The 21,849-nt window shown below is 50.7% G+C and overlaps 1 protein-coding gene across 7 annotated transcripts in view; it reads right to left on the reverse strand.

The window, feature by feature from the left end:
* CEP68 (centrosomal protein 68) overlaps positions 1 to 21,849 on the reverse strand; it is a 39,919-nt gene that overhangs the window by 4,699 nt on the left and 13,371 nt on the right. For 4 of the 7 annotated variants that reach the window (XM_064494443.1, XM_031467149.2, XM_064494442.1 and 1 more), the window contains exons 3-6: positions 10,618 to 11,013; positions 8,093 to 9,622; positions 6,018 to 6,140; positions 3,343 to 3,439 (exon numbers count right to left, since the gene is read on the reverse strand). In XM_064494443.1, the coding sequence (XP_064350513.1) occupies positions 3,343 to 3,439; positions 6,018 to 6,140; positions 8,093 to 9,622; positions 10,618 to 11,013 (2,146 nt within the window). Of the gene's footprint in view, positions 1 to 2; positions 550 to 3,342; positions 3,440 to 6,017; positions 6,141 to 8,092; positions 9,623 to 10,617; positions 11,014 to 19,616; positions 19,762 to 21,849 lie in introns of those variants that run through there. The other 3 variants (XM_064494438.1, XM_064494439.1, XM_064494444.1) reach the window with 3 other exon arrangements.

Consider the following 21,849-nt stretch of genomic DNA (forward strand, 5'->3'; position numbering starts at 1 on the left):
AATGAGGTTTAAGGCAATTAGGCCAAAGAAACAATGCATTTTCAAAAGCACACACAAGGGTGTAGCACTTTATACAAGACGGGAACACAAGTTTCAGTGTCCACTTTTTTTGACAGTGAGTCTCCAGGGACCATACTGCGCTGGAGGATCTTAAGTTGTTAACTTCTGGCTAAAGCTGAGACAAGACTTTTACTGGGTCCACTCCAAAATTACATAATTCACAAAAAGGCAGAGATATGGTTGTCTGGTGACTGGGATCATCTGACTTCTAGAGATAAAACAGGGCACACACCCAGATCCCACGGGGCACAAATAAAAACAGTATGCCAAGGTCAGGACTCTGGATCCTGCTACCAGGTCCTGTGCGTTTCTGCTGGCTGTGGGACTGTCAGTTAACATGTGTATAGATGACCTGGTAACATGGGAATGCTTGTGAACCCTTTTTTGTGGGTCCTAAATGAACAGACTTCAAAAGAAAGTTACCTGAAAGCAAGCTAAGACAAGGGTTAGTGAGGCCAAGGTTCCATTCATCTGAGGCCAAGTGTCCATCTGAGGAAGGGACGGGCTAGATTTTAGAGTGCATCACACACAGCAGGCTTGTTTTTTTTCTCTTAAAAACTTTATTTCCTTTGTTAAACACAAAGGCTGCTTTCGCTTCCTGCGCCTTTATCAGCTGTGTTCACACTCTCCCTAGTTTCCTGCCACAGCTGCAACATCTGCTGGCAGCGGAAGGGAGAGGGGAAGCTGCGTTATCTGCGGAGGATGCTGACAGAGGGGCAGCAGAAGGCACGGGTCGGCTGTGTGGAGGTCAGCCCTAGGGAAGCCACACCCGTGCAGCAGCAGCAGGGCACAGTACCATCCCGACAACTCCCAAGAGGTGGCAAGGCAGGCTGGGGAGTGCGGCCAGGCTGCATGGTTCTGCTCGCCAGAAAAGGAGAATGGCTGGGTTCTCCCCGACACGTTCACCAGACCTTTGCTCAGTCTTCCTGTGCATGGTCAGTGGAATTCAGGGGACCTTATCTTCTGAACTTTCATTTTAGAATGTTAGAATGGTTGGTTGGGGCCAAATAAAAGGCAAGTCGGGAACAGGGATGAGATTATCTTTCCCAGTAAGACTTTGATGTTTTTAATTGAAAAATGTATACAGGGGGCTGGTTCAATTCATGTCAGTAGGGTCCAGTCATTTGATCCAGTATAATGAGAATTTGGGGTGTCGGACAGGACTGTCAACTCATGCACCAAAGTAACTGGGTCAAAATGTAGTGAAAACCTGCCACGTGGCCACAGGGACACCTCTGGCTGGAGGCGGAGATGGGGGCATCCATCATGAAGGGATTAACGTGGCTTCCTGCCCCTCAGGTTATACTTGTGGCCGAGGAGGAAAGCAGGCTCTGAAGAAGCTGGAAGGGAGTCCATCTGCTCAGGCTCTACTGACTCTGAGAACCTCTCAAGAGAGAACGGTTGTGCACCTAATTGGAGAGACCCTGTGAATGTCAAGGGGAACTCGTGATTTTCACAAAACTGCCAAGTTCCTGACTGTCCTAAGCAGAGGATCAGGAGGGGCAGGGTGTCAATCTCAGCGAGCCTGGATACAGATCTGAAAACCACAGAAAACCCAAAAACCTCTTACTTGGGCAGTAAAATACCTCTAGACTCCTTTGGAGAGAAGGGCAAAATAAGGATAAATTATTACAGATTAAGTCCTGAGAAATATTACTGAATTGATTTTTAAATGAAGGTCAAAAAAGCTGTACTTTTAAAAGGCCCACTGCTACATGTGGCCTCCAGGAAGCTTCCTTCCTGCTCAGGCTCCTGCTCCCCCCAGCAGCCCGGGAGCCCGCACACAGGGGCTGGAGTCTGGCGGCCACTCCTTGTGTGGCCCAAGGAAAACTCACAGCTCTGTGAAGTGAGGGAGTAACAGCATCCACCTCACAGGGCTTCGATTAAATGGAAAAAAAAACGTGGTATGTCAACTCCTTCAGCACAGTGCCTGACACACAGTGTTCAGTAAAATGCTGGTGTAGTCACAAGTGGCAAAGGAGCTCCGCATACTGAATTTCTGTCCCAGTAAAACCCAAAAAACCCTAATGCAAGAGAACGTAAGAGCCAACGCAAAGGCCTCCTGCAGAGACTGCAAAGGGCTCACATAGTTCAGACTGGATAATTCATGCCCTGCTGAAATCCCTTCAGTGGCTCCTCGTCCCATCAGAACCCCTCTGTCTGTTCAGTTCTCAATCCTGGTGTTTTTTTCCTCCCACGGGATGCTGGCAATGTCTGGAGATACTCAGGGCTGTCACAACTGGGGAGGTGCTACTGGCCTCTAGTGGGTAGAGGCCAGGGCTGTTGCTAAATGTCCTGCAATAACAGAACCACCTCCCTCACAACAAAGCATTATAGGGCCCAAAATGTCCAGAGTGCTCAGGGGAACTCCATACCACCTCCCTACCATGCACCCGCCCACTGCTGTTCAGGAAAGCGCCACCTTACCGCCTCTCTAGCCAGTGGGTCCTGCCCAGTTTTGCTTATATTGTTTGCTTCCAGCGTAAACCTCACTTCATCCCAAAACCCAGGCAAAAAATAGGTGAGCTCTTTCCGCACTTGGTTGTTCCGTCTTACAGGAAATAAGGGGCTGCTTTGGGGGGTCCATCAGTTCACTGCTTTAACCTAGCACTCTCCTAGCTCATTCTCCATATCATATCTGCCCCCAGCAAGGACAAGGCCAATGGGAAAGCCCTGCACCCTGTATGCTGAGATGTACTCCCCAAGACCGTGATCTCCACACTTCTCTAAGCTGGGAACCCATCCTGTAACAAGGGCTCGAGCTTAGTTTGTGCACCATCATCCACCTGTCCCCTCCCATCAGTTGACTTCTTCCTTCAGTCTGTTCCCGGAGAATAGACCAACCACTTTTGGATCCTGGAACAAATTCCTCCTCAGAGCAGATAACCAGAGAGGGGTCTAACCTGCACTGGGAGAGGAGACCCCTGGGGCTCCCCACTGTGAACACCCTACGTGAAAACCAAGCCAGCATTCCCACCCTAGACACCACCAGGGAAAGACAAAAGCAGTGTCAGTCCTACAGGCGCAACGCCTGACTTCTCCCTGCACGTGCAGGCCTGCAACTGCCTCATTGTGATTGAGGGGCCGTGATGTGAGGGGCTGTGGACAGTTGCAGGCATCCTAAGGCAGTGGGTGCAGATGGGAGGGGGTCTTCCACCACTGGCTCCTTCCCAGGGACAGTATGGGTCTCCGGACTCACCCTGAGAGGGATTAAACTGGCTAAATTCACCCCCCCCCAAAAGAATTAAAAACAAAAAACAAAAAACCCAAAAAGCATCTCACCTGGAGTATTATCCAACAGGCACTGAAGAAGAATCTCCCCTTTCTGTAAGACACTCTCCGTCAGAGACTGGTGTTCATCTATTTCTTTCTTAAATTGCTTAAAGCATATCAGGAAAAAAGAAGAGAAACTTCATCACTATCATTTTTTCAAAGTTAATGGAAATGATCCCTTGCATGGTAAATGGATTTCCCTTTAACCGTCCAGTCCTGAAAATTCCCCAAGTAAACAGTACAATAGTTTAACTTCACCTTCTTTGAGCCCAAGGCCAACAGAGTCAATCCTCTTTTCTGCTTACAGTTGGACAAAAGGAGCATTTTCTCTTCTCTGGCAGAGCCTGGCTCATGAACAGCCTGGAGTCAGGGTTTCCTGCTCATGCTACAGCTCACAGGGCTCTCTGTAAACTCACAGGGCTATGAGAGTCTCACACACACAGTCGTCTATACCAACAGGCCTAGTAAGAGCCACAAGAGAGGTGCCGTTAACCTGACCACAGGGAACTGCTGCCTCCACCCCACTCCCCCTCAGTGTCCTGCTGTCTGTGGACCTTAGGCCTCGGGAAGGCATCAGGGAAGCTGAGTCCCCTAAGTAGCTGACCTCTTTCTTCCTCTCAGTAGCCAGCCTTGTAGCTGTTTCTGATGTTCCTTTACCTGCTAAGATGTAAAGTCAAATCCACGACCACCTTTAATACAGGGTGCAGGAACTGGTGGTTCACATTTTGAAGCTGTAATTTTACTTTTGGATTTACTATACTCCTGTCTTCACTCTTCCTGTGCCCTAATACCTGCACTTGTTTTTTTTCTTTTTTTTGGGGGGGAGAGGTATTGTTTACTGATTTATTTTTAGAGGAGGTACTGCGGATTGAACCCAGGACCTTGTGTATGCTAAGCATGTGCTCTACCACTCAGCTATACCTCTCTCCTGCACTTTTTATTTTATTCCTCAGTCCTGTCTGTAGTTTATATAATGCCACAAACCCACTGTGTTATTAAGACAACGTATATGAGACAGAATCACAGTGAAAACATGTGAGCACAAATGCACATGCCTCTATTAGGTATTTAAGTGGAGGTCAAGGTAGCTCATACATATGCATGAGCCATGTGCCATTTTGTGTGGGGAGGGGCTGACAGTGTGGTCCCACTTTGGGACACAGTTGTGTGGGTGACAAGTGGGTTAGGCTTCAATGACCTGCAGGGATAACTCCCAGCTCAGATCTCAGCTCTACCCACAAAGCAAGACAGTTGCCTCTGGCTAGCCTGTAAGGGGAGGCTCAGGTCACAGAATGAGGGATAAAAGGGGGGGAATGGAGCTGTTCTACTTGACATCTGCTCGGATGGGAACAGGGCTGAGGCTACCTGGAAAGGCCACCCAGGTAGGTCAGACTAGGGCAATTTCCAGGCAATTTCCTCTCCCTGCGGTGGTGCTGCCCCTGGGCCCTCTGGGAGCAGTCCCCGCACAGCTGCACATGCTCTCAAGAGCTGCGCACAGGGGACCATCACACTCAGCCTTCCTCTCCTTTCTCAGTGTACTCTGGGCAAGAAACTCATGGCAACCTCTCTCCACACAGCAGGAAAAAGCTTCCCACTAGGGTAGGGCAGCTGGCCCACCAGGCCAGGCCCCTCCCCTAAATTTTAGTTGGCTCCAAGTTAGAAAATAAATGCTCTTCCTCCTGCCTGGGCGTGGTGGGAGCTCTGAGTTGGGTGGTGCCGCCCTGGCTCAGGCACTCATAAATCACAGCCTCTTCTGCTCAGTGAACCGTCCCAGCAAACCCTTTCCAGACTAGCATCAAGTTCAGACCACAAACACCACCTCTGCTCCTTCAGACGAGGTTAAAGAGGCCTGACCAAATGTACGTGCTAGAAGCCAGCGGGTAGTTCAGTCAAAGTTAATGTTTATACTTAGGGTAACTTGATACCTTATCATCCAATCCACAATACTTCTGAGAATGAAGGGGGGACCTACTGATAGTTATGCCAGAACAGCACAAACTGTCATCTAGACACACTTGACCTAGTCAAGTTAACCAGAACCCAGAGATTTTTAACATAACAAAATCTAGAAAGAGATAGCTCCCAACCCCCCAAAATACCCTGCAAAGCAAACTGAGTCATATTTTTGTTTAAATACCATTAAAATGCTTTGTGTATATTCTAGACTCAGTACAATTTCAGCTCAAATCTTTAAATAGCAGTCAGTGCTGTCCAACAGCACTTTCTGTGATGAAGGGCACGTTCTACCTGCTCTGTTCAATATGGCAGCCACAAGACAAATGTGATGACTAAATACTTGGAATTTGCTAGAAAAACTGAAAAATCTCATTTTTAATTTTACTTTAATAGCTACATGTGACTCGTGACTTCTTAACAGTGCAGATCTATGCTTACCAATACCTGAGACATTTGAAAAATTTCACTGCGAATCACCCTTAAGCAGTTTTGATTGAGGATAAATAAAATGTACTTTCTTCAAACTCTACTTGGCCTGGGAAGTTACTCATACATTTTACAGTTTTTCAGCATGAAGAATTTGAAAAGAACCTCGAATTCGATTTCAAGTAAAAGTCAACTGAGCCACAACATACCGAGCATCAGTTATTTGAACTTTTACTTTCTAATCAAGTAATTTAGCCACTGCTCTCATGAGTGAATGGCCAGAGGCCAGGACCACGTATTACCCGGTAAAGCTGCAGAGAAGACTTGAGGCTTATGAGACTGGACTTGGGCGGAGTCAGGTGGTCGGTAACGTCTGCTACGTTGTACAGCCAGCGGATCAGCTCTTCCAGCTGACAGCAAAACGTCTGTGTAGACAAACAGAACACGTGGTGTTATCCATGGAACCGCTGTTCACATTTTCAGAGGTTAAAAATACCTGGGGATCCCAGGATACAGTCTCATCGCCTTTCCAGAGCCTCCCCTCACTGAGGCGCTGGTCTCCTCTCTGCCCCACCGCCATGACTCCAGACCTCCGCCAGGACATATAAAGAACCCCACCTTGCTTCTGTCCCCCACTCAGGCTGGGAAAGGCCAGCCCTGTGGGTGAGGATGGAGGAGCTCAGGAGAGGGCAGGGACAGGGACAGCCCAGAAGAGGCCTGCTTGACAGAAACCAGTTCTTGGGTCAGCACTACTGCCAACTCTAGAAACACTCCTGGGGAAAACATGAACACACAATACATGACCACAAATCATGACAGATGTGATTCTACGCCTAGAAACGACTGAATTAAAACTGCTTATCCCTGTTCTGCCCCCATCCTGCCCAGGAAGCCAGGTCCCTAGCCTCCCTCCAGCCCCTCACTTGGGGGTAGCTGTGAGCCAAGCACTTTACCTCACGGTCTAGCAATCTTTCATCCCAAAGCAGAGCACATGCTAACACTGGTCCTACCTACATCACAGGACAGAGAGTCACTCATGGGATATCACAGGGCAAGTTAAACCCACCCCTCAGGCTGGCTGCCCTGCATCCGTGTGGACATGGTGTCTGGGTGCTCGCCCAGGAAGCAGACTGTGGGCTCTCCGAGTGTGTGGACAGCCACCTTCCTGAAGATCCTTGTGTCAGGGACTGCGCAAGGCCCTCGACATGAATTATTTCAATTAATCCACACAACATTCCAAAGAGACAAAGCTCCACATTCTACAAACAAGCAAACTCAAGAGACAGAGCCGAATACATCTGGAAAAAGATGAAACCTCTAATTGGAAATGCACCCTGGTGTTCACAGCAGCACTATTTACAATAGCGAAGACATGGAAGCAGCCTAAATGCCCATTAACAGATGACTGGATAAAAAAGATTGTGGTATAGACATACAATGGAATATTACTCAGCCATAAAAAGGAAATACCATTTGCAGCAACATGGATGGACCTCAAAATTATCATAGTAAGTAAAGTAAGTCAGACAGAGAAAGACAAATATCTTAAGATATCACTTATATGTGGAATCTGAACGATAAACGAACTTATTTACAAAACAGAAATAGACTCGTAGAAACAGAAAACAAACTGTGGTTACCAAACAGGAAAGGAGGGGGAGAGACAACTCAGGAATTTGGGATTAAGACACACACCACTATATATAAAATAGATAAACAAGGATCCACTGTATAGCACAGAGAACTATATTCAGTATCTTTTAATAACCTAAAATGGAAGAGAATTTGAAAAAGAAAATGTTTGTATATCTATGTGTAACTAAATCACTTTGCTGTACACCTGAAACTAAACAACTCTGTAAATCAACTATACTTCAATTTAAGAAAAAAAAAGACTGAACCCAAATATTCTTCCAGGGAGTATTAGCTGTATCTCCAGTCTTGGGTGGTCCACAAGGTTCAGTGGCCATAACTCTGCAATTATACCACTTCCTCAAACTGGAACTCTGAGAAGTCCTGCAGCCAAGAAAACACTTGTGTAGAGCCCTTATTCCCCAGAGGCATCTGAGCACAGGTCCTTCTTATACCTCTTAATCCCCAAGGTCAAGGGCCGTGGGGAGCAGCCTGGGGTAGCGGCTGGCAGCTCAGGGTCTGGGCCTTGCTAACCGTGAAGGGGCAGGTTACCTAACCTCTTGCTGCCTTTTCCCCCAACTGTGAAATGAGAACAGCAGTAGAGCTGTGAGGATTAAATAAGATGAGGTGCAGCATGATGCCTGGTGCACACGTGCTCAGTGTTAACAGGTTCCCCAGAGGTGAGTGGCCTGCGGGAAGAAGAGACCAGACAACTGGACGTAAAGCCTCTGAATGCTGACTTTACCTTCACACACTGCACGAGTGACTCTTTCCCCTGCTCTCTTCCTGTCCTGGGAGGCTGCCCTTCAGCATCTGGATCCAAGAATGCCCGCCGGTCCCACACAGACGGCAAGGAGGCGCGTGTTCTCAGTGGTCCAGAGGAGACCCCTGGGGCCTGGTTGCTCACCAGACTGCCCTCCCCCGCAGAGCCCCTCGCAGGGAGGAAGGAGCGCAGCAAACTGTGGTTCTGGCCCCCAGGGCTCCCGGACCCTCTGAGAGCAGCCCCAGAGGGAAGCTGGCTTTGGCTGGAGTCTGATGGGAGGGAAGCTGGCCCATCACTGTCCGACACATCCAGAGAGCTCTGTCCTTCAGCAGTGCCAGTGAGCAGGGGCACCAAGGTGGGAATGGAAGTCAGATACGAAAACAAGCTAGAAACTTGTGTCAGCCGAGGGGGCAGGGCCAGGTACTCGTCGTCACTTTCCACCTCCTCTTCTGACCTCCATCTGGACTCCGTGCAGGCCAGGCGCCGGAAGCCCTGGCTGGCCCCTTTCTCTCCTTCCAGCCTGGGTGAAGGCCACTCTCTGTCCCTTGTCCTTAGATGGGGAGAGCCCAGCTCAAGGTGCTTGTCCACGGGTGGCCAGTCCTTCACACCATTCAAGGTAGGCTCTCTCCTCTCCCAAGGAGTGTCCCTGCTGCCTGGGGCTCTGGGCGTAGATGTGAGATGGCTACAAGATGCCAACCCCACACTGCCCTGATTCTGGGGTATTCCAGAGGGCCGCTGCTTAAGGCCTGGCTCTCTGGGCCCAGAGAATGGCAAGGCAGTCGCCTCTGCTGGTGGGCAACTGTGGGAGACATTAGTAGGTGACTTTAGGGTGCTTGCTGGGGAGATGGAGAAGCTATCCAGGTCTATGCCTGAGTCCTGCAAAACAGGGTCAGCCAGCACGTGGCTGTCAAGGTGCTTTGGGAGCCGAGGGCCGGGCCTGAGTGGGTAAGTATAGTCCAGTAGGTCTTCGTACTCTTTATTTGGGTTCCAGAGCGGGGAGCGGCGGTCGGGGGAGGGAGGCAGGGAATCTGGCAGCACGCAGGCCCAGTACTCAGCCTGGAAGGATAGACGCCTCCCGCCCAGCGCGGAAGCATCGCCCCCAGAGGACACAGGCTGGGGCGACCACTGGAGCCGAGGCCCTGGCCCCACCCCCGAGGGGCCTGAGGGCGGGACGACCAGCTCCAGGGAGGAGGAGACCTGGGCCAGGGAGCAACCCTGAGACGCCACCTTTTCCTGGTGACCCTGAAGGCTGCTGCTGAGGGACGCAGCAGAGCCGCTGCAGCTGGAGGACTGAGGAGCAAGGGCCCCCGGGTTCATGGCAGACCTTCCCCTTGACCGGAATGGCAGGCCTGAGATGCGAGACTGCGGACTGAGGTCCAGCACCTGTGGCAACTCAACTGGGGACGGGTCATCTTCCGTATCAGCATCGTGTCCTGAGCTAAAAGTGGAGACTCTGGGGATGGGGCGAGTCTGAGGTAGCTCCTTAGAGGCAGGAAGCCCAGTCTCCTCCATCTGTAACAACAGGAGGGAAGGAAACGGTGAGAATAAGCCAGCCAAACTTCTGTCCTCGGTGACAACTCGGGAGTTCTCTTTGGGGGCCCAGATGATACTGAGGAAAGGAAGAGGCGACAAGAATCAGATGGAGAGTGTGTGCTGCTGGTGGCCAGCTCCGGGGAGCAGCCTGTCTTCCCCAAACCGATCCCACCCTCAGTCCTTTCAAAAGTTCTTCCTCCAAAGATGCCCAGTTTGTGGGTGAGCAGAACTCAAGCCACTCTGTCGTGCTGAAGCTGGAACACACCGCCTAACCTTTGAGAAGCAGACGGAGCCTCAATCATTCTGTCACTGACAGGAGGCACACCCAAACCCGGCAGTCAGGCAATCCACCAGGCCCCACGCTGCTCAGCTCACACCCAGTGGTGACTGAACAGTGACAAATGAGTCCTCCTCTTCAGCCTCTTCACTTCAGATTGTTAATCTGCTCGATGACGAACCAGCCCCTAAGTGGTTCAGGGCGTGCGCTTTAGAAGCAGACAGATCTGATGCCAACCCCTAACCGCCAGCTTCCAGATGTACCACTGTGAGCCTCACTTCCCTCACCTGCAAAGTAGGGGTGGTGACAGGACCATTTCCTGGACCCTCCTTCCCCAAGTCTCCTCAGGGGACCCCTAGAGCCTCCACAGCACCAAGTCAACAACAGGACATGGCTCCTCCATCACAGCTCCCTGGCCTAGCCCTCTGGGCAGAAGTCTTGCCCATAGCATGCTGGGTCCTCAAAAGGTCACCAGTCACACTCTTGAGGAACAGCAGATGCTGTGGACAGAGCCCCCTGCTGGCCACAAGGCCCAACTCTCCACCTGAACCTATAAAACAGAAGTCATCACCCAGGCTCCCCAACTACCCCACCGTGGACAGGGGGCGGGGAAGGCACGTAAGACAGTGAGACAGTGCTGGGGCACTCAGAGGATGGCATCAAGTACACCTACAGTCCCATCTGCCGTCGTACTCACCTGGCTCCCCACGGAGTGCAGGTCTCTGGTCCCCAGGCCAGCAGGAGGAAGCAGGCAACCAAGAGCAGGCTGAGACCCACCCGCTACCGGCTCCTGGCTGGCCCTGCTGGCCTGTGGCTGGGAGGCTCCAGAGGGGCCAGGGTCAGTCCCTCCACAGCAGGCAAGGGCAGGGAGCCCCTCGGTGCCCGCGACAGGGGAGGCAAGCCCCCCCTCAGCTTCCAGGCGTGGCAGCTGCTCCCTGTCCATGGGCCCCGGACTGTCCGCCTCCTGCTCCCTGCAGCTCCACCTCCCACAGGACGGGGCCTTTGTGTCTGCAGATGCTGCCACCTCTACCTTTTCTTCTCCCAGAGCCATTGGGATGTCCCTAGGCCAGAGTCCCGCTGAAGTGCTGGCTCCCTACAAAATGGGAAAGGAAGAGAAAAAAATAAATTTTCTGTATCTATATCCAGGAAACCTTGCTTTTCACTTTTTAATGACTTAGACAAACATTTTTTGGCCAAATAAAAAAAAAAAAAGAACAAATGATGGCAACTTCCTCAGAGAAAAAGAGAGGTCTGGCTTTTCCTCGGCCCCAGACCCTTCCAAAGGGCACACAGGAGCACATCATTTTGTCCTCTGCTTTTATGTGGCTGGGAGTGGCCCTGGCAGCAGATGCCCAGGAGGGTCAATGCAGACCCAGAGTCAACGCTTGGTCCTGCCTAAGGTCACTGTTCTGTCCCTGTCTCTTCTGCCCAGCCCCATTGGGGAAGGGGCCTGGCCTGGGACCCTCCTTGTGCCAGCCCCACAGCAGCTGTCACAACACCCCCAACAGCAGGCGGTTCCAGCCTGGCCCTGGCAGCTCAAGTCCAGAGAACAACAGGTCCCAGCACGCCCAGGCTGAGGCTGAGCCCAGAGCCTGCTCTGCCAGCAGAGGAGGCAGGACCCTCTCAAAGCACAGAAACTGGGCTGTGAAGCCGACAGACCCTTCTCATGCCAATGAGGGCCGGCAACCAAAGACAGAGCAGCAACTGCTGGCTTGGGTTACGATTAATCTGTACCTGAGAGAAACAGTGGAAATCCAGGTGGGCGACAGTGGTAATGGCATGAGCACCCGCACACAGACAGTGAGAGAGAGAATTACACCAGGCAGGCGGCAGGCAGGTGGGGGAGAACCGGGGTGAGCTCTCAGGGCGGAAAGAGGGAAGAGTCTCGGAGCTGGGTCTGAAAACAGAACTGTTCCAATAGGAGCTTCAGGGATACAAAGGGAGCCCCCTCGGCCTGAGTGTGCAGGCAAGGGCTCTGACGGGAGCAATGGGGATGGGCTGAATGGCAGAAGAACAGATCCAGGAGGATTTGGAGTGGGAAGCAAGGGAAGAGCACTGCAGGATTTCAGAGGCCCTGCAGTGCACTGGGCCAAGCTCAAAACCCAAACCTGGCCAGAAATAGCCTTGCTTCCTCAGAGATAAGAGGGCGGGGTGATGGCAAGAGGAGGTGCTGGGGGCACCAGGGAAACCTGAGAAGGTGGAGGAGGCAGTGGAGTGGGTGTGGGCTCCTCCCTCATGCCCCGCCGCATACCCGGACCACCACCACGGACACCACCGGGGGCACTACCACAGGCAGCGAGCCGAGGAAACCAGAGCCGCCTGCCCTCCCGGCCACCCGGCCAGGCTCCAGACAATCAGAGGTGAGCCGAGAGGAGAGCACACACATCACATGGTTCTCTCATCACCCCACGGCCACCACGTGCACAGGGACTAATCAGAATAGCTGTTGGACAGGTCGTCTGTGTTTCAAATATAAACTACCCTCAAGTGTGAGTCTCCCTCCACTCCCGACCCCGTTCCTCACCCACACAAGCTAGTGCTCACAGGGCGTGATGACAGTGCCCGGTGCACAGTGCCAGTCTCCACTGGTGCTCTAGTGTCACAGGGCGGAGGGGAGGGAAAGAATCAGGTTAACAAGTCACTTGCAAGGAACAAAGGAGTCCAACAGAGGAAGAAAAAGCAGCCAGATTTTCATATAAATCAATTAAAATATTTCCTACTAGATACTCCCACAAAAACAGGTAAATAATCTAAGTTTGTGTGCATCTCATCTCTTGATGTGTAATGCAAACACAAAAATCTACTCCATCCTTCCCTCTATTTTTACAACAAAGTAGCAAACTGGACAGAACACACTGTTTAGAACTTTTCTTTTTTTTTTAATGAAATACTTTGGAGATCTCTCTTCAGCAATACACAGACAGCATCCTCTTTTTTCACCACTGCCCAGCACTGCACTCCGCTGTAAGGATGCACCTTAGTTTACTTCCCTGGTCCACTCCTAGTGGATATTTACATCACTTCCAATCTTTTGCTATTGCAAACAAGGCTGTGTGAAGAACCACGTGCATGCCCCACTGCACACGTGCCAGCACACTCACAGCAGAGTCAGAATGACAACCGCTGGGGTGAAGGTGACCTGCAAGTGTACTTCTGGCTTACGTTCCACCTCTACAGGTGGCATAGATTTCCATCCCCACCAGCAGCCTGAGAGAGCACCTGTTTCCCAGGGGAGCCAGGTTCTCCTATCCTCACTTCACAGAAGGTAAGCCACTCAGAGTCAAATCCAGGTCTGTGTGACTCAGAACCCAAGTTCCTTATGAACCAACTGGGGAACAAGTTACCAGAAAGGCACCCAGGGTGGAAGGTGGGGAGACTGGCAGGGGGACAGGAAGATGGTGACCAACTTCTGCTGATAAAGAGTCTCATGGAGCCACATCCTCACCTGGTGGCTCTTTAAGAAACTGCACGTGAAGACACAGGCAAACTGTGTTTTCACAATTATGGGAATAAGCTGAGTCCTTGAGCTGGAAAAATTAGGGTGAAGGCTGAACCTAGCCTATGACCCCCAATTTCTGCCACTTGCTGCATTCCTAGAAACTCTCAATGGCCAGAGTCAGGCCGTGATGGGTGGCTAACTAAAGAGTGTGGTCTGGAGACAGGGCACTGGAATAAGACCATGCTGGGGCAACAGAGGGGTGCAAACAAATGATCTGTCTTGCCTGGATCTTATTATTCAAAAAAGAAGGTATCCATTCATCCCGGGGTTGGGGGGGCAGGCAGGGGGTAGTGAGCTAGAATTATAAACTATTCAGGAGATACCTCTAGGTGACTCTTTTAAGTACACATACAAAACTGAACTAGGTTAACCTGTTGCCAGAGGCCCTTCAGCAACCAGGAAAGGTCTGAAATTCAATGTTTTCACAGAAATGGTACTTCTGAAAAGACAAATTATGGGTGGTTATTTTCTCAGTCTGGATACACAGTCCTTTCATAATCTTACTTATTAATCTGCCTAAGAAATCATGCTGTATTTTCCCTGTGCCACATAAATTTTTGATGAGAACTAAGATATATGTGATAGAAAAAGTCTGTGAGTGTTCATTCCAAATTCTATGTAAAGTACTACAGAACACAAAGAAAGGGAGAAATCGACCAGGATAGAGATAATCAGGAAAAACTCCTTGAAGTAATGACTGCTGAAGACAAACCATTTTTAAAACATCAATAATGTGGAAGAAAACATCAGCCCAGCCAATGCACAAGCTTTGGATTTCTAGGGCTTGACTCTCTGCACTTGCCAGGTGGGCATCCGTAACAATGCATGAAAGTCCAGCCCTCATTTCCAGAGTCTAGACTTTACACATCATCATTCCTTGTAATCCTCTGAGGGTGAGGAAAGAGGTGGGGATCTGCTTGGGCCCTTCCAATGAGAGACAGCTTACTCCTTTTCAAAGTGCCCAATGGGCTGCTCAGATGAAAATGACTTGCTCTGCTGTCAGTAGCTTTAAAAAACCTACTAATCTACATGGGTCCCTCCTGCTCTCTAATCACACGTGTACAGTGTGCCTGGAGGCTGGCAGCTCTGTGGGGGACAGAGGCCTCAGTCAGCCTCCTTCCTAACAGGGAAGCAACAGGAAGTTGGACTGAGTGACTGGAGGGCTCAGAGTACAGACAATGAATTCAACCCTCCCACCTGAGAAAGGTCTGCACACACCAGCTCTGCCCTGTGCTTGGCCAAACCAAGAGACAAGCCACAGAAGCTTCAGGATATGCCAGGGACCACCTGAACTTTAGTATTAAAATTCTCCATTAGTTTCCAGGACCTGCAGAGGTGTATGACCTACCAGATATAATTAGGAGTGATGCAGACTTGGCTTACTCTTGCTCTACAGTAAAAATATGCTCACATATCATGCACGGGATAACACTAACTCGGAAGCCTGGCCATCTGACCCTTCCTGGTATCTGCTGCACCACCCTCGTGCAGTCTGGTCACAGCTGCCAGGGCTTCCTCCTACCACGCCCGTCCAGGATGGAGAACAGAGGACTGGGGTTTGGGGTAGTTAGTGGGGGAGGTAATGTTCCTCTTAACTAAACCATTCAAAAATATAAATTATCAACTTAGGGGGCAACCCTCTTTTGATCAAAAAAGGACTTTCCCCAGGATTCTCTAAATCAAACTCCCTTTCAAACAATCTGATTTATATCAACCTTGCCCGGGAAGCTGGGTTCTGGGCAGGGCCCGTCTCTGAACCTGAGCGCACAGACAGCAGCCGTACCAGCCACGAAGGCCAGGTGCTGCTCGACAGAGCCAGCCCTACCAGTTCAGGGGCCCAAGCCTTGACACTCCTTGCTGTTTTCGCAGGAGGCAAATACCACGCACACACAGAGGCAGAACCTGGCCAGAGAACTGGACAAAGAGGCTCTCAGCGCTGCTTTTTCTCGAAGGACATGAAGCTGCCCACAAGGGAAGCAGGGCTGTGGGGTAGGACCCAGCATCGTCAGGTTGCTGGAAGGCTTCTGGGGGAACTAGACTGGTGTGAGAAATGAGTTTAAAGGCAGAAGCCAGTCCAGGCGTGGGAGGCAGCATGAAAGCGGGTAAAGACATATGTGAGGGAGGCCAACAAAAGGGGCAGTCACAAGAGGCCCAGGCCGGCCTCGGGGTGGGGCGGGTGCCAGGAACGCTGTGGCTGGAGGTTTGAGACTGGGAGGCCACTGGCTAAGGGCGCCTGCCATTCCACTTGCTCCTTCCCTGGCTGCACAACCCTGATGCCCCTCAGTCCTCTCTCTACACAGGCCATCTCTCCCTGTGGGGCAGGTCACCCTGAGTGCTCTGCCCTCCTCCTTTGCAGGTGAAGCAAAGCAAAGCCAAGCAAAAAGGAAGAGGTTCAGAGCTATGAAGGGGCAGAGGTGTGTCCCACGGCTTGGCAATAGGCTGATGACATCTTCAGGAACCTTGGCCCCAGCACTCCCTTTCCTTCCGCAGGGCTGCTTCCCTACCTCCTGCTTATAGTCAGAGTCCTCCAGGGCCCTAGCAGGAGCCAGTGCGACCCTCTAATCAGAGTGGTGGGAAGGCTGTCACAGGCTGCTCTCCCCTCACTTTCTCTCGCTCACTCACCAGCTGGCTGACTGGGACCACCGGGAACCTCACATCAAGGCTGATCTTCTAACTTGTCAATGAGAGATCTTTACACAGCCTCTAAGGAGATGCAGCTGCCACATCTACAAGGCGCTTAACCGAGTTTCCAGCCACCCCTTCCCTCAACCCCAAACTCTCTGGCCCCCTCAACAGTCAGGAGATTATTGCCGTCCAACAAAGCTCAAAGTATGAGGGTGACGGGGACTGAACATGTCAATCAGCCAGCCCCTCTTGTTCCCATCAAAGAGCAAGGAAGAAACACAGTTCCCCTGTAACAAAAATCGTTCCGACTGTCTGCAGAGGCCGGCCCTGGACCACATGGTTGCAGTTCCACAGGCCATTGCTTTTACTGTACTGACAGTTCTCTGTGTCCATCAGGCTACGTGTATGAAGACTGATGAATCTTACTGATTTTCTGGAGGTGCTATTAAGACCATCACTCACTATATCAAAGTGTCCTCTTTGGAGAATCTGTGGGAGAAGAATTCTCTGAGCTCAGTAATAGAAACGGCTGTTTCACTGAGTAGTCAGCCTGTTTTTACTTTAGAGGTAATGGAGATGTTGCCAAAACTAATAAATTTTTTTTTCTTCTTTGCTTTGGCTGCTAGGAAGCTCAGGACCAAATCTGTAGTCCCATCCAAGTAAAATGTATAGCACAGAGAGGCCCTCCCCTTTTGTTCTACTCTTACCCTTGACTTCTCTTAATTTTCTTTTACCCTATCTTCTTTAATCACTTTTATTAAAAATCTTGTTACACTGAAAGCATTTTGGAAAAATTCCTCAAATCATTTTTTGGAACAAAATAGAGGAACTATTAAAAAACAGAATAAAATAATAGAAAAAAAAAAAAAGGCTCCTAAATCCAAGACTTCATCCCAATACCAGAAGAAAACCAAGCCTATTTACCAGTACATCTAAAAAGCAAATGTAGATACTTAAAGTTAGTACCTTTCTACTCAAAGTGCTGTCCTTGGAAAAGCAGCATTCGCATCACCTCACAGCTTGTTGGGAATGCAGGTTCTCAAGCACCACCCACCCCAGACCTTTGGAATCAGAATCTGCATTTTAGCAAGAGCTCCAGGTGGTTGGCAAGCACAACAATGTTTCAGAACCACCAGGTTAGTAAGCCTGCTGTAGCACCCGGGAAAGGAACTACAATGGCTTTATAACCACTCACTGAGTGCCTACTTTATGCAAAGCATACAAGAGAAGGAAATTTATGGTCCTTGTCCATAACGTGTTTCCAACAGGAATGAGAAAAAGCTCAATACCTTGTGGCAGGTTTTTAATGGCTAATTATGGATTGTCACAACTGGAAGGGTACCTTCAGAAAGAATAGTATTCCCTAGAAAGGATTCAAGATTCATGTGGCTACACTAAAAGCAGAATCAGGGACCAGAATTCTCCTGTGATGGTTACAAATGAAAAGTAGTATGGTCTTTGTTTTGGAGACTCCAAATAATTTAAGGGAAACTGACATGCCAAGGGGACCTACAGCTGGAAGGAAATGTACAACTTAGCCTGTTTCCTGCTACCAAAATGTGGTACAGGAAAACCTGGAAGTGAGGCAATATCCCCACAGGGGGTGTATCTGCCACCTCAAGGTTTGGCAAATAGGTTTAGAGCTAACAGGAAAACTTCTTCCACTGTTCACAATGTTTGTGAACAACTTTAAAGACAGGAGAGTTTCTTCAAGAGAACAGATTTAAGTTAAAAGGAGAGAAGCTACCACAAGTCCACCTCCACTGGAACCTACCATCCTAAAGACTTTTCATCAGGCCCCATCTGTTTCACTTCCCTGCTTTTACACGACCATTTTGATTAACAGACCACATGAAGACTTTATCCAATACTACTGTAACACTTGGCCACTCCATCAATGTCCAGTGGGTGGTGATACTCTAAATGCATAAACAAGTAAACTTCCACAGAATACTTTTACTCGGGGGTGGGGAAATCTGGAATAAGGGATTTTTTTTTTAAATCAAGGAACTTATAAGGACCAAAAGGCAGGCAGACTCCAAAGGGTCAAATACTATACAGACATTTAGTATTAGTGAATCTGTTCAAGTATCTGTTTATTTTTATCCTAACAACTGCCACCAGCTCCTGAACATTTTCTTTGTGCCAGCAACTATGCTAAGCACTTTATGTCAGTATTTTATTTAACCTTCAGAAGCCATGGAGTAGGTACTATTCTAACTCCCATTTTAGAGGAAACAGAGGCATACAGAAGTTAAATAAATTGTCCAGAGCTGGTAACTTGGCAAAGCTAAAGTCTGATTTGACTTAAGAGAGCCAGAGCTAAACTATCTCCCTCACCTGTAAGAATAACTGGCCCAACGAGTTAAAGGAATTAAAGTTTTTATTTTGTCAACGTTTGACTACACTGCTGATTTTTTGTTTTCTTTTGGCTTCCTTCAATCACTGAGGGCCTTCTCTATTCCAAGCACTGTGCTAGGGGCTGGGGAAACCACAATACAGTGTGATGTATAAAAACAGAGGCAACGGAAGGTAGCTCAAAGGAAGGAGTGACAATTAGTTGTGGGGTGGGGGAAGAGCTTTAAAAAGCCTTCCTGAGTTATTTACTCTCTTCTCTACTGAGTGGCCCTGAACTGACTGACTCAGGTGGTGAAGGAAACAAAGATGAGAAGGCTAACCTCTAGTTCTTTTAACGAAGCCCTGGACTGTTGACTCCTTGACCCAACACATTTCGTCACGCATCTTACCAACATCCTTCATACCCCAGATCTTGGAACGTAAGGGTATTTACGACTGCCACCTATCTCCCTGCCTGCCTTCCCCCAGCCCGCAATTAATTCCCAGTGAGATCCAAATCTGCTCTGGCACTGGTAGGTTTCCGTTAATTTTTATTACAAACAATATACCGAACCCAATCTCATAATTATAAAAGGCCTGAAATAGGTTTTGGACTTGTGCCCCTAGGCTGAGAACTGTTCTACCGATGACAGTTGGAAAGGGTGGCCATTCTAGGCGTAAAAAGTGAGAAATTGTTTTTTCCCCCAGGCAGCGGGGACTGCTGCATTCAAGGCGACCAGAATGCATCATTTGTCTCCGTCTTAACAGTTGGAATGACCCTGAGCTGGTGAGAGAGGGTCCTGCGATAGCCCGGGTCCGGGAGCAGCACGGGCCCCTCACTCCCGGCGAGCGCGCAGGGTAAATAGGACAAGCCCGGGGCGAGGCAGCGAGGGAAAGCGAGTCCCCCCGCGGCGCGGCAGACCCGCGGCGCAGCTGCCCGGCTGAGAGGATGCGCTCCCTCGGCCCCGCCTCGCGGCGCTCCGGCTATTCCAACGCCGCCTCCGCGCCTCGCCTCCCGGCCGCGACCCGCACCCGCCGTTCTGCCTGCAAAATGGAGGCGCTCGCACGAGGCGCCCTCGTCCCCGCGAAGCCTTTGTGCCCTTTCTGGCGAGGGACACTAGGCCCCGCGGCCCACCCGGCCGGACCCCGCAGACCTCAGGGTAGAAGGGGCCGGGCCGCAGCCGCCGGCGCCGCGGACCCCCAAGCCCCGTGCCCGCGCCCCGGCCGCTACCTACCGCACCTCGAACGCTTCGGACTCTCGGACCGGGCCTGCGGCGGTGCCCGCGGCCTCAACAGGCCCATGCGGCAGCCCCGCGGCGGGGGTCCCAGGTGGATACAGCGGCCCTCCTGCGGGAGTCCGGAACGCCTGGGGCGGGACCCAGCGCCGGCCACGCCCTTCAGGTCCACTCCGCCTCTGCGCGGAGGGCGCCCTTAGAGCAGCACGACCAATCCCAGCCCCCGGTACGGAAGCTCAACCAATGCGCAACCCGCTGCTGCAAGAAGAGCCCACCCCTGGCACCGTCTTAGCCTATGGGGGGGCCCGGACCTTCTTTGGGAGGCTGTCCTCCCTCGCCTTCCGCGCTCTCGGATCACGTTCGCTTTTTCTGGGCGCGCGGGGTCACGCTAGGGCGTGTAGTCCTGGGCGGCGAGGAGGGTGGGGTGGGTGCCCTGCGGCGCCTTCTCCTTGTGTGTAGACCGCACCCTGACTTCTGGAAAACCATGCATTCATTCATTTGCGTGGGGCGCACGGCTATGTTTCCGGTGAGGAGCTGCCGGGTAGGCGGACCCTCCGGGTAGGCGGACCCTCCGGGTAGGCGGACCCACAGTCTTTGTGCGTCTGTTTACGTTCGCATATAAATAACCAGGCGAGTGCCAGAAGCCTGAACAGGTGCCACCGGGCAGGAGCACCAGAGGAGGGCAAGGTTCCCCGGGCCAGGGGTTGAAGACAGCTTTAGGGGACAGGCGGAACTTACGCGGGCTAGGAAAGGATGGGAGAGGTGTAGATAGATGAGCTGAGAGCTGCTTAGCGACTCTCTGAGCAGCCTGGTCTAATGGGAAACCGGCGATAGAATCCGAGGGGAAGTGGGATCCAACCTGTGGGAAACCATGATGCACATACCCTTTCACGACAACCTCTTCCCCTCTGCTCTCGCCAGCATGAGGCCTAAGAGCTTAATGACACAGGTCCTACTGCTTAGCGGAATCCTGGGGCGTAGAACTACCACCAGGCTGGGGTGGAGAAGAGAGGCTGTTCCTGCATGCTGATGCTTTTGCCCTGTGGCACTTTCAGCAATCTGGCCTCCATTAAATGCCTCACCAGTTCGTAAAACAGGTCTATAAATGTCTGAATGCCTGCTGTGGGCAGCCTGAATTCCAGCGTACAAATTCTTTACTGTGGAGTTCATGGGCCCCAGGCAGTTTAGGAGATAAAGGTTTTCCAGAACCTGTTGTGATAGCTGGAGGTTGTGTCTAACCCAAGAGTCACAAACTGACAGCAAGAGCAGAAACTAGCAGATGGGTTTATTTGGGCAGCACATCGATTTTTTTCGCTTCTGCTTTTTAAATAAGAATTTAAATCCCACAAACACCACTTCTTTATTAAGTAACAGCCAGCCACTTCACACATTTGTTACCTGCCTGACGCTGGAAGGTATTTGCATTTGTGACCCCTGGTCTTCTCTGAACACACAGAAGACCTCTCGGGGAGTCATCTAATTCCACTGGCTGAGACTTGGGCCTTTACCAGTCAAGACAACCAGCTGGACAGAGAATGAGACCAAGTCCAAACAGGTAACCAGGTCGAGCATAAAACCAGGGCACCACATCCAAGTGAAGGGAACTTGAAAAATAACAAGGCCAAATGAATAAGGCCTCTAAAAGCCAAGGAAGTTATGGGAGGTAGAATTTGAGGTAAAAAGACTATGAGCAGAAAAGTACTGATCACAGCAAAAAACCAGCCCAGTCTACCTGCTGTATGTCAGGTCTTGGGTCAAATCCCACCCTGATCTCCTCAACCAGCTGCACACTCTCCCTCCTTTGAACTCTGTGTAGCATTGATAATTTTCTACCCTGTACGGTCTTCTCATCTGTAAGAGGGCACAGGATGGATGACACCTGAGGTTCCTTTCAGCCCTGACATTCTGTGATTTTGTGTGGTGAGCATCTTTTGCTTTTGCCTGACAAGTAATCTTTCCTTTGAGGAATTGCCTGAAACCCCCTGGATCAGATGATTCTTTAGGGGCATCACACTCCCCTGGCCTCCCAAGGCAGGAAGGATGGAGAAGGAGGAGGCATCGAGCCCAGGCCTGGCCAACTGTAGTCTCCTCCTCCTCTCCTCAGAGATGTAAGCCAACCTGAGATGGTTTCAACACTTGTCTGGGATTGCAGAGAATGAGGCTGGGAGAGAGTTTCTTTCTTTCCTCTGGTGTCTCTCAGTTTAAACAAAGTAAGCCTAGAGCTGTGTATGGT

Source organism: Camelus dromedarius, chromosome 15 (assembly GCF_036321535.1).
Source record: "Camelus dromedarius isolate mCamDro1 chromosome 15, mCamDro1.pat, whole genome shotgun sequence".
NCBI lineage: Eukaryota > Metazoa > Chordata > Mammalia > Artiodactyla > Camelidae > Camelus > Camelus dromedarius.